Source organism: Bos indicus x Bos taurus, chromosome 11 (genome assembly GCF_003369695.1).
Source record: "Bos indicus x Bos taurus breed Angus x Brahman F1 hybrid chromosome 11, Bos_hybrid_MaternalHap_v2.0, whole genome shotgun sequence".
Taxonomy (NCBI): domain Eukaryota; kingdom Metazoa; phylum Chordata; class Mammalia; order Artiodactyla; family Bovidae; genus Bos; species Bos indicus x Bos taurus.
Window position 1 is genome coordinate 12108123 of NC_040086.1, and position 13262 is coordinate 12121384.

Here is a 13262-nt window from a genome sequence, read left to right on the forward strand (position 1 = left end):
TCTACCAACATTGGATGAAATCGTCAGACATAGGAAGCTTATTTAAGCTGACTGTCTGACCGTCAAGGCTGTCAAAAAGAGTGACTGTGGCTATGACTCAAAGAGCTGCTTTCTATAGGAGCATAGTATGAGAAAGTTGTACGTGTGATTGAGCAGCTGTTACATACAAGGTTATCACAGATGATTGCTATGAAGGATGGATTATTTAAGCTTTTATTAACATGGCTCTTATCATGTATTTGTACAGTTTTAGAACTTTACCCTTTTAAAACTTTAATTATCTGCGCTATACATATGATGGAATTAATTTATAAATGACATATAAATTTTCTTTCCAAAGTAAATAGAAACTTAGTGTGCTGTCATTCTATATAGTTTATCTCCTTCCATTTGAGTTATTTTTATTTGAAATCTCTGAAGTAAGACTATTTTGTGAAAACTCCAGGATAAGAATGTTTTTTTTTTATTTCACATTTGTGCTCTATATAATTAGTTTAGCAAATTGGTGTAAATTTTATTTCATGTAGTGTTTTTATATTCCCTGCAACTTAACTTGTTAACATTATTTTTTAAAGTAGGGCAAGGAATTTATGAAAACCCATTAGACATTTCCTAGATGGAAAATAGTTTTAAAGAACAGGAATATCTGTCATTGTTCGTAAATCATCATTTGAAGCTATCCAGTTACTAGTTGTTTGGAGGAATTTTCCAGACATATATGCAAATATATTGGTAGATTTTATTTAATTTCAAAAGAAAATATGATACCAACTTCCTGTAATTTCTTAAATTCATTCCTGGAGAAAAATAAAATCAAAAGGAAAACATCCCTTTTCATATTTGTTTTGAGCAGATATTTGAGTTGTTTTTGAAGTAAATAGTAGATTGATGTTAAATGTTTATCCTGCTTTGTTTGACTTCACGGATAGAATTCAAGGGATAGTAACTGTACAACTTTTGAATTTTCTCTGTGTCTATTTTGTCTGTATATAGGGGCTTAAACAAGACCTTTCGATTTCATAATAAGCAGGGCTTAGGGACAATAAAACTTGACATTCTTAACTGTTAACTAGTACATTTCCCTGTAGTCCTATGCAGTTACCTTCTTCTTAATGATGTAGAAGCCAGAGTCATAAACTAAGCATGTACCCAAGGCACTATTGTAAATTGCAAATAGCATTCATGTGTCTCTTCGACCTAAGACTCAATTGGAGTAGAGGAAGAGAAAAATAATTTTTAAGAGTGAAATAGAAGTCAAAAACAAAGAATACACTAGGAGGATAGACATATACAAAAATTTCCTAAGTTTTTGCAGTGATATTTATTTAGATGGGTCTTTTCATATCTGCAATACTCTTTTACTGAAGAGCCAAGCACTGGATTGGGGCAGCCTCTGCTGCTGGTGTGTGTGTTTGTGTGTCTGTGTGTGGGTTGGCAATAATGCACTCATGAGATAATACAAATAATCAGTGAGGGAATAATTAATGATGTGGCAGGGAATATTTTTTGATAAATGCTTGGGGAATGAGGTGACAGGCGTGAAATTAGAAAATTCCTTCAGCGATCTAAAATATAAATAGCTTTCGGAACTGAAAAGAGTTTCACAGCTGAAGATTTTATTGTGTTGAGAGGAAAAACTTTTTTCTCTCCCCCACTCCCTCCTCCTTTGCAAGTTGTTTGTCCATTCACAAAACAAATACTCTGAAGCCCAGCGCGGCTCATGGGAATAAATTTCAGGTCGAATTAGTACAGTTTCCTTGCTGTCAGGATGCTGGAATTAATGGTGTTTTGATGACACGAATTTTGAAGGGCAAACAAAGAAGCTGAAGGGAGAGAGACATGACTCCTTAGAAGCTTGGTCCTCCTCTCCCCCAGCCTCTCTTGTCTTCCCTGTCATCCGTCTGCCAATCTCCCTGTCCATGGTTAGTTAAAGGCGCTTTTTATCCTCTTTTCTTTCCCACAGAGTTTGCCAGATCCGGCCCGGTGCCTGGGTTCCAGGAGGACACGCTGCAGTTGGCCTTCATCGACTTGAGACAAGTAAGTCTTTGTGTTTTTGTTTTTTGTTTTTCTTTTAAGATGTGTGACTGAAGACCATCAGGTCTTAAGGAAAAGGAGAGGGGAGGGGCATTGGCATTGGCGATTCACACTGGAGACCTAAGGGCTTTTCCCTGTGTTTGAGGCCACCTCTTTTATTTAGCTATCTGGGATCCTTAGCTATGGTGGAGTTAAAGGTTTTGTGGATGGAAGGAAAGGGAGGAGGTGGAAGGAGGGCCCCAGAATGTAGTGGGACTCAAGTGACCCTCAAGTGATGTGACCCATTGTGCTATAGTTGGCTTTTGCAGACACAGCAGAAAAGATAACTCAGCAAACTGATGCTAAGCAGGTGCACTGATGCAGACTGCCTGCTTAGAGAACTTCTGTTTGCAGATAATGAGGGCAGTAACAGTTAATAAAAATGAAATATTTTACATTCTGGATTGTTGATTTGGTTTGTTGACTTTTTTTTCTGTTCCCTTAAGTCTTCTCATCCCCACCTTTGTAGAATGTGGTCAGCCATGAGTGACTGAGTGGTCATTGTAGATGACTAGTAAAGGCCCTGAACAGTCATGATAACCTGACAGGTAACCCTACTGAAGTAGTGTGATGAAAGCGGGTACTTAGGTATACCTGAGGTTTGCAAGCCCATCAGACAGAGTCATTCTGTAGAGCTGTTGCTTGCAGATTGAAAAGGGTGGGTCGGTGGGTCTTGGTGGATTTGGTACAGAGGAGCAGTATGGGTGGGGGCCGACAGAGGGAGAGGGTTAACTGGGCTCTGTCATCTCTTCACTCTGAAGATGGATGGGGTTGGATAGAAAGTGTGAATGAAGTAAGAATCAATGACTGATGCTTCTCTCCTATTAAAACAATCTTTTTTTTTTTGTCTGTTTTTAAAAGGGTGCTGGCTTTGTTTCTCCTGCCATAATGATGCAGTGCCTCTTGTTTTCAGAGCTGACAAAGTTTGCATTCTGAGAACTTTTAGATGCCCAGGGTATTTCTTAAAGCTGTAGGACCCCTTGTATTGGTAGTCTCCTTACCACTGTGACTCGATTCATGCTAGCACAGCTTTTAACCCATAATGGATGGCTTGAGCTACCCCTGAATCCTTGTGGATGGGTGGTGTAATCTGTCATCTGATGACAATTCTGGAAAGCCCTGTTAAGCAGAAAACAGAAAATTGTGTCTCTATAGACCTGCAAAGTTTGAGGATTCAGGCTGTGTCCCAGAAACGTGTGTCAACTTAATATTTAGGAGTTGAGATGGGGGTTCTCTTAAACATAAAGGCTTTCTCAGCATGGTCCCAAATGGAGCTGAGTATCTCTTTCCACCCTTTAGACCTTCCACCTGTGGATTCAGCAACTCAACTGAGGCGTTCAGGTTTTAACCCCTTGACTGATGCTAAGGCTGAAAGGTTGGGATTTTGCTTTGGAGTTTTGTGGTATGGTATCTGTCTGACTATCCCCACACTGTTCTTTCTCAGAGACTTCTGAGCCAATTGGCTTTTCTTGGAAAGCAGAAATTGAATTTCATTGGAAAAACACATCCAAGGAAAAAATTTTCTCTTCTCACTGTTCATGAAAAGGAAGTGTGGTAATTCTCTCAAGTTTGTGGTTTTGGTCCCTATGGAAAGTGACTGGTGTTCACAGAAAATGTTAACTAAAGGAGTAAGTTAGAAAGCACAGCCAAAATAAGGTGGATCTGAGCTGGGATGAATGCTGAAATACTTGTGAGTTCTCAGTGAGCACTGTTGTTTATGCTTAAGTTCCTATTTTCTATTACATTTTTGTTCTCAGAGTTCCTTGCATGAAATTTTTAGGAGTAGAAAAAACTCTAAAACTCACTGAATCATGAGAGTATGCCTCTTCCTATTGAATCTATCACTTAATTTCTATTTATGTCTGTCTCTATTAAGGCAGCTTAAATTCTTCTTAGATCATATGAAAAACTTCCCTAGCTCATTATTAGCATTATTTAACCTCAGGTAGGTTAAATCAGTGTGACAAAAATGATCTTTCCCCATCCCATGCTGAAAATGCATCTCTCTTTGTAGTTCATCTTAGTCATTCTCATAAATTAATTAAAGTGAGCGTTGTTTTTAAAGGGAGCAGTTTATGAACTATAAGAGATGTTCAGATTATAAATAGAAAGCCTGGAAGCATGTTTTCAAATAAGACATGATTAGGTGTCCTTTAATATATGTCCCTTTGCCTGCACTCTTTGGACTCCTAAAATAAGAGTTATAGAATTTTGGGGGCTACGCTGGGTGCTGATCTTAAAAATCATGTAAATGTATCCTGATTTATGGAGCTTCCATCTGCTAGTAATTGAATCTTTTTCACACATAACATTGTTACCCACTCTGTATCTAGTTCTTACGTGGTTGATTTTATACACCACAGCTGAAGGTTTCGCTATCTTTGGACAGTGTTTGCCTTTTAAGACATTTTATTAACAAACCAGATTTTAATCATTAAATCGTTACTTAATAATTAGTCATTTCATTATTTATTTAGCCTGTCTAAACCTTTAATGTCTTGACTCAATTATCCACCTTACTACTTGATTTGACTGTTATGTTCCTTATAAGTCAAAGATAACAGTATTGATCAGAAATGGCTGAAGTTAAAGAAAGAAATTAAAGCATGTTATAGGATACATATATGCACCCATGGAAAAGGGGGATTTGTGCCCGTTCAGTGCAGCAAGGATGTTCTTTTACTGTCATTGAATTTATTTTGCTCTCTGGTTTATGAATATATTCATGCTGATCATGCTTTTCATGTCCTTTTGCTTTAGAGTGTTTCAGACTATCAACTGAATTATAATTTTGAAAATATTCAAAACATAGAATATTTGATGAAATCATCTCTGTACAGACTATAATAACAGAGTGTCATTTGAAAGCCATAGAATTTTATTAGGAAGCAAATTAGATGTGGATAGCAAAACTATTTATCCTTTCTGAGCCATCCTGTCTACTCTGATTTTTCTACTTCTTAAGGAAAAAAGTGAAATGACATTCTGAATACACAGGATTTCATGATATTTTACATTTGTAAAACACTTCAGAATTAAAGCATATTTATACACATAAGTCATTTGTCAGGTTTGTGGATTTAGAAAACCAGCTGTTAATGGAAATTTGTGCAAATCAAAGGAGAAGGCAATGGCACCTCACCCCAATGGTACTCTTGCCTGGAAAATCCCATGGACGGAGGAGCCTGGTAGGCTGCAGTCCATGGGGTTGCTAAGAGTCAGAAACAACTGAGCGACTTCACTTTCACTTTTCACTGTCATGCATTGGAGAAGGAAATAGCAACCCACTCCAATGTTCTTGCCTGGAGAATCCCAGGGACGTGGGAACCTGGTGGGCTGCCGTCTATGGGGTCGCACAGAGTCGGACACGACTGAAGCAACTTAGCAGTAGCAGCAGCAGCAGTGCAAATCAAAATCTTCTTCTTTTACACTTTATATTTTCTGTATTCTGAAGCTCATGAAAGGATTGCAGTACAATTTCACATCCATGTATCAAATGTGTGATATTTCTATTAAAATCCAAAATTTGGATTAATCCTAAATATTGAGAAGGTCAGCTTAAGGGCTCACTTATTAACTGCCTTGAAGTAGCATGTATATTCTAGGTACTAATAGTTGCTGTCCCTTAATGGTTCATAATTGAAAGTAGCAACTCAAGGCCACTAGCAGATCCTCAGTAGTTATTTGATTCTCAAACAGTACTATGGTTGGTATTTTCTTCTGTTGTTAGAGTTTAAGTAAATAATGCCAATGAACACCAGAATTTTAACTTTAGTTGATTTTCATTTCAGTCTATCAAACTCTGAGTGCCTACTATGAACAAATTACAACTTAGGTGTTGTGGGAATAGACAGTGGATATAATACACTCTAATAGCAAAGCGGTGAACGGCAAATACTGGATTCTAGTATAAGGCACACTATGAGTAAGTATTTCATTGGAAAGCTAAAACCATTGTGTGTGTTTCAGTTATTTCAACAGCTTTCGCTGCATAACAGATCACCCCACAACATATTGGCTTAAAATAGGAATCATTTATTTAGCTCATGTTTCTACAGACTGGACAGATTCAGCTGAGCTCATCAGACTTTGAGATGAGCTACTAGAGTGGCTGCAGACTACCTGATCCAGGATGCCTTAGCTAAGCTGACTCTTCTCTGCTCCTTGTGATTTCTCTCTAACCAACTGCCCAAGCCAGGCTTCTTCACATGGCATCCTGGCAGGGTTCTGGAAAAGCAAGAGGAGATGTGAAAACCTCTTGAGGCCTACACTTGAAATATCACTTCTTCAGCATTCTGTTGGCTAGAGCTGGTCACAGATAGGGGCAGCCCAAATTCAGGGAATAGAGAAATAGATTCCAACTTACAGTCTCATTGGAATATGACTTTTATATAATGATGCAAAATAAACAATGCAAATCAGGAGCAAAATTGAATCTCTAAGTACAAAAAGAGGCCATGAAGTAGAGAGGTCTTTGTAGGCCTTGGCAGTATAAAATTTTTCATGGAAAAGGTGGAGAGTTAAACCGAGAGGAGAGTTAAATCAAGAATAGCTGGATTTAAGTACTGTTTGGAAAAATCTGTGCATGTGTCTGTGTGTTTGTTGTTAACCAGGATCTAACTGTCTTTCTGCCTTTAACTATTAAGCTCATCTCTTTAAATACCATTTTCTTAATTTCTCTTCTTTATTCTTTGTTTTTACTTTTCAGCTTCTTTTTGGACCTCTTTTTTTATGTTCCATATCTCCTCATCAAATGCTGTTTATTACAAGCTACCCTGAAACATTTCACATTTCTGTTATTCCTTTCATTATGAGAGTCTTAATTTCCCCTGATAATTATTACATTATTTATTTAATTTTTAGCTGTTCACCTTCCATTTCTGACCAATAGGGAAAGGCTTGAATGTGTTCTTTAGCAATGTCACATTATTTTCTGTTCTTTGGCATCAACAATTATTTACTTCCAATATACTTAAGTTTTATAAAGCTGAATGAATTAGGTTGTGACATTGCATCAGATCTCCTGAATGGAGCTTGTTGGCAACGACTCTTAAACAGCAAAGCCATCCCAAGATATCTGTGGCTTTTTTTAGATTGAGTTGGTGACATTCCCTCTAGGCCAGTTATTCTCCAATTTCTAAACCTTCTGTCTAAAGTAAACACAGTGCCTTTCCATTGCAGGCACTTAACATGCCTTAAAAACAACTATAGGACCTAAAAGAAATAATTGTAAATTTCTTTGGAGATATTGAACAAATTCTGGTATTATACCTGTTAGAGATATAGAGGCAAAATCAGTAAGTTAGCCAACATCAGGTAGGGAAACCTGAGAACCACCCAAGAATCTTACTGCGTAGAACTGCCCCTTTTATTTCCCCTCCTATCTTGATCCTGTTCAATAAAATTTTGTCTTTTTATTATATTTACTTTCTGTCTTTTTTGGCCTACCCTCAAGTTTAATGAACAGTGTTCCATTAAGAGGAATATGTTCCCTTTGCTTGACTGCTGTTGGCTCTTATGGAAAAAAATCCTAACTTCGCTTTATAATCACTTATATTTTAGCCTCAGTAGAATATCCATTTATATCAAAAAACTGCTTTTGTCTAATATGGCATATATCAAAATGATACTTAATAGAATTTATTTTATATTATTTCACCCTAACCAGACTAAACAACCCCTAACTAGGTGATTAGGAGGCTAGGCTAGGGGACAGGCATGAAAGGCCTCAAGGATCAGTCTTCATCACTGATCATTTCTTCCAGTATTAAACTGGAAGAAAGCCATCTCCCCCATGTACTTCTTAATAGGGAGGGGTGGTAGCCTGTAGTTTTCCCATGTATTTACTGAGCAGTTGTCAGTAAGTGATGGTAAAGAAGGGAGGTGTGGGTGTAGATAGATAGGGGAAAGTTTTTCTGAAAGGATGTTCCTGTTGGAGGAAAATAGAGACCGTGGTGTATTAACCCTCTAGTATTGAAGTGTGTGGATCAGTAATGTGGTCAGTAGAAATACTCTCCAGGTGCTCAATTGAAATAGTTTGTGGGTATTTAATAATGACCTATAAAACTGAGAGTCTGCTGCTGCTGCTGCTAAATCGCTTCAGTCGTGTCCGACTCTGTGTGACCCCATAGACGGCCTCCCACTAGGTTCCCCCGTCCCTGGGATTCTCCAGGCAAGAACACTGGAGTGGGTTGCCATTTCCTTCTCCAATGCATTAAAGTGAAAAGTGAAGGGGAAGTCGCTCAGTTGTGTCCGACTCTTAGCGACCCCATGGACTGCAGCCTACCAGGCTCCTCTGTCCATGGGATTTTCAAGGCAAGAGTACTGGAGTGGGGTGCCATTGCCTTCTCCAGGGAGTCATCTACACCAGAGTTATTAATCAAATAGTTTGATAACCCATGAAATTGGAAGATGTCATTTATATAAATGATGTGAATGGTGGGGTTGGAAGGATGGTTTAAGACATTAATTGAATTATCTAGGAAAAGATTATCTGCACAGCCAATATGATAGCATATGTAACCTATCCCTTGGACAGTAGGGAGATCAATGCAGTATGTCCTAAATTTAGTAAATCCTAAAGGAAATCAACCCTGAATATTCATTGGAAGGACTGATGCTGAAGCTGAAACTCCAATACTTTGGCCACCAGATGTGACGAGCTGACTCATTGGAAAAGACCCTGATGCTGGGGAAGATTGAGGGCTGGAGGAGAAGGGGAAAACAGAGGATAAGATGTTTCGATGGCATCATCAATTTAATGGACATGAGTTTGAACAAACTCAGGGAGATAGTGAAGGACAGGGAAGCCTGGCTTGCTGCAGTCCATGGGGGTCACAAAGAGTTGGACACGACTGAGTGACAAACAACAGTGTAGGTAGATGTCATTTCAGGAATGAAATCCAGGGTTATCATATCCCAAAGGCATTTGCTGATTAGAAGAGGTTGTAGTATTAATAATATATTGGAACACCTTCACAAATCTATGCTGATACAGAGCTACTAAAAGTTCCTGCAGGCTATAGTCCATGTTTTGATATAACCATGGCAAGCACTTGAATGTTAATATAGACCTCCCTAATCAGAAAGTATTTATTCATTCATTCATTCAACACTATGCCTAGCACTGTTATAGTGGGTATAGTGATATAGGGGGTATAGGATAATGAATAAAATATGATCCATCCCCTTGTGGAGCTTATATTCTGGTATAGTTTGCCCATGGTTGTAAAATAGGCCTTTTTAATGTTCTGGCCTTCCAAAAATCTCTCTTCATGTGACCCTGGTGCTTTGAGAGAATGCCATTTTGTCTAGATAATCTATTTTTTGTATTGATGCTGTATTGGTCAGTTTTAGGGACAGCTGCAGAATTTTCTGTAAAGATCCCCAGGACAAGGTGAAGTCTGTTGCATATTGATAAGCAGGCTTTCACAAAAGAGTATTTAGGTATGGTTGGCAGCCTGGCATAAATAAGATAGTTAACTTGAAATACTTCAAAAAATAGTCCTTTGGTTTTTGAAGGCAGGTTTTTCTAATTGTATTGACAAAATTCTTTTGCCCAAGTTGTTTTGACAGATGCTTATAACCTTCACAGTGATACCTCTAACCTTAAAGGAGGTTCTGACAGCAAATAATTTGTATTCTGAAGTAGGAGAAAGCTAACACTTTTAGGTCTCTAAGTGTAAGTAAGTGAAAGTCACTCAGTCATGTCCAGCTCTTTGCGACCCCATGGACTATACAGTCCATGGAATTCTCCAGGCCAGAATACTGGAGTGGGGAGCCGTTCCCTTCTCCAGAGAATCCTCCCAACCCATGGATCGAACCCAGGTCTCCCGCATTGCAGGCAGATTCTTTACCAGCTGAGCCACCAGGGAAGCCCTTTTGGGTCTGGTTCTGTAAAAAAAAAAAGAAAGTAAAAATGGGAATATTTCCAAGAATAGACTCTACTGAGCTAGACTTTTGACCTCAGCTAAGTCAACGCTAGATCAGCATACACACAGATGGGGCACAGGTGAATAAGGTCTTCAGCTGCTGCAGTGTGGCTGCAGCTTTTGCAAACCAGATATATCTCCTTACCTTCCTCACGACAGTATTAACTAGAGCTGTCACAGCAGCTTTACAGAAGGAATTGCCAGTAATATGTCATACATTCTAGGATTTACTGAATGCTTTTGGTTGGTTGGAGAATTTATTCTAGAACTGTTGAGACTTTGTCTCACCTAGACCAGCCTCTTAACTGGGGAGGAGGTGAGCTCAGAAATTCTGTCTTAGGGCTCATTTCTGATTTAACACAGAACCCATTTTTTCTAGACCAGGGTTTTATGAAATAATATCCAAGTAGAGTACAACTGTTTGGTAATAGAAAATCGTATAAAGAATCACTTAAGAACTAGGAAAAGACCCAGATATTTAATGGGCCAGATAACATTATAGCGTGTTAGGAAAACCATTTCCTATTTATTAACCTCTCTCTATGGAGATCATTTTAGCAATTCAGAGGTCTAATTTCTTAAAGTCTCATGGAATCATTTCAGGAGGTCAGGAGTCAGAGGAGAGGGAACAAATATTACTGGTTGATCCTCACCGCATTGAGACCATGGTAGTCTCAGAAGAAGGAGACTCCTCAATGATTTTTTTCAAGTGAAGAATAGTTGGGGCCTTGAAGGGAAGGGGGAAGGGTTAATGAGCTCCACTGTGTATTTGCCAGGGGCTTTGCTTTTCCTCTGAGAGGAGGCATATCTACTTAGCAAAAATTTAGGCAACAGAAACTCTCTGCACAGTTGTGCTTGGTGGAGAGGCCTCTTAGCTTCTTTAAGGGCCTCCTCCTGTAGGTAGTTTGTGTGTCCAAAATGCTGAATCATTAATAATAGGATATTAATGACAGATACATGGAAATAAGCAATGGATGAAGAACCTTCAGTTAGAGGGGTTGTGGACAATCTTTTGGGTAGCACGAGATAAAACACCAGGCTTTTGATGTGTTTTCCCACAAATAATACATTGGATTTGGCCTTTGACTTACAAGCTGGCTAGGCTAACGTTTTCCATTGTTACTGGCAACTCATATTGATACAGTCCTGGGTTAGATGGCTCATCTAATCTAAAGCTGGTCAACAGAGTTGTCCACTACTTCCCACTTTAAACTGGAGGCAGAGAGATCTGCCAGCTAGAGGTTCTACCCAAGTATAGAATAGCCTTTCCAGAAGAGTGAGTCTATAGTGTGTGACAATCCTCCTACTCCTTTGGTCCAGTAAAATCTCTGTAACATTTAATATGGGCATGGTGCCAGCATCACTCCAGATAGCCCCATAGTGAAATATGTCAGTTCAGAGGCTAGTTTCATTCCCTTTCAACTCTTATGTGAATAGCGAATAAGTGTAGCATAGTAAGCCACATGGTTATTTCTACGTTGGCTCATAGACCACATTTGTGATCCTCATGCTAAATCATAAAAGACCTAGGCAGTCTGTGAGACTAGCTACTAGGCTGACCTAAGGCACTGCACCACTCTCTACTTTCTCAGCAAGCCAAGCCTCAGAACAGATTTCTCCCTTACCTCCAACACAGTGTGGATATGCATATGCATAAACCTGGAATTTGTGAATTTCTTAGATAATAACATCTTCAAGAGAAAGGACAGGAAAGTCATCACCAATGAATTTCCCTGGGAGTAACAGTGGAGTCAGAGGCTGTTGTTGGTAGTGCTGGCTGAGTTGCAGCCTGGTGAGCTCCCAACACAAAGCTCATCTGCATTAACTACACTGTCTAGTGTCCTATTAGAGGACACTCACAGGCCAGAGGGCAGTAGAGCCAGTGCGTGCGTGCTCAGTTGCTATGTTGTGTCCGACTCTTTGTGACCCCATGGACTGCAGCCCACCAGTCTCCGCTGTCCATGGAGTTTCCCAGGCAAGAATACTGGAGTGGGTTGCCATTTCTTGAAACTAATTTTTAACAGGGCTTCCCTTGTAGTTTAGTTGGTAAAGAATCTGCCTACAGTGCAGGAGATCCAGGTTCGATCCCTGGGTCTGGAAGATCCTCTGGAGAAGGAAATGGCAACCCACTCCAGTATCCTTGCCTGGAACATCTCATGGACAGAAGAGCCTGGTGGGCTGCAGTCCATGGGGTCGTAGAGTGTATCCTACTGGTAGCCGCTGGAGGGCAGCAGAGAGTGACAGCAAAGGGCTAGATTTGGGGAATTGGGGCATATTTCATTTTGCCAAGAAAGAAGCCCCCATAACTGTAAGAGAATTAGCTCTCTGGGAGCCACCATTACAAGCATAGGCCCATGGTGAACAAGGAACAAAGAGAACATCCAGAACCTGATCTGAAGGTTAAAACCCTTTATTAGGCAAGTTCAGAAACCAGGATTTGGTAAAGAAATGAAGTAGAATGAACTATGAAAGGGGAACCAGACATCAGTAAAGATCGGGAACCAAAAGTGCTGTCTAAAGTGTCAAGTTCAATGAAGCAAACAAAGATGGAACAGGAACCAAGTGAAAGAAGCAACTACAGTGGGACGCACGCCAGAGTGAGTGCACTGAGGCAAACAGACAGTCAGGAACGACTGACTCAGGCAGCCGTACAGGAAGGAGCCTTTTGTAGGACACCTATCAGCAAGCAGGGAGCTGCAAAGGAATTTCAGACACAATCACACAGCTATATCAACGGGATGCTCACCTCGTAAAGTAGTCCCTCCTTGATTAGACAGGATTATTTCTTGTTTTGGTCTTTGTTGATTTCAGAAGCCAAATAACCCATTGAGAATGTGGAGAGGAAGAAATGATAAGGCATTTTAAGATGTGACCAAGGAATTATTATGTATGAAATGTTAAATTTGGGCATGAAGCCCTTCTGAATAGTATTGGTGTCAAAGGACAGCTCACTTTCCTAGTATAGCCTCTGATGTTCCCTTTTGGTATTTTTACACTGTAACATTTGCTGAGAATATCCAGTGGAAAAGAAAACCAGGCTCTTGACTAGTTATATAGGCAAGATCCCAATCAATCCAAGATTTGGGATCTGTTCCCAGTAGGTTAGCAGAGAGCTTTCTGGAGTCTATTTTTCCAAACCTCTTAAGTATGGAGAAAGAAAACTCTTTTTTGGCCTGTTAAAATTCTAGTGTCTCCCTTTGTTTCAACTCCTTAAACATCAGGAAAAGGAAATTCTTGTACCTGCAAATTACAGTAACC

General features: G+C 39.5%; 1 protein-coding gene across 2 annotated transcripts in view; it reads left to right on the top strand.

The window, feature by feature from the left end:
• EXOC6B (exocyst complex component 6B) overlaps positions 1-13262 on the top strand; it is a 723575-nt gene that overhangs the window by 556713 nt on the left and 153600 nt on the right. For both annotated transcript variants that reach the window (XM_027554900.1, XM_027554901.1), the window contains exon 20: positions 1964-2037. In XM_027554900.1, coding sequence (XP_027410701.1) covers positions 1964-2037 — 74 coding nt within the window. The remainder of the gene's footprint in view (positions 1-1963; positions 2038-13262) is intronic.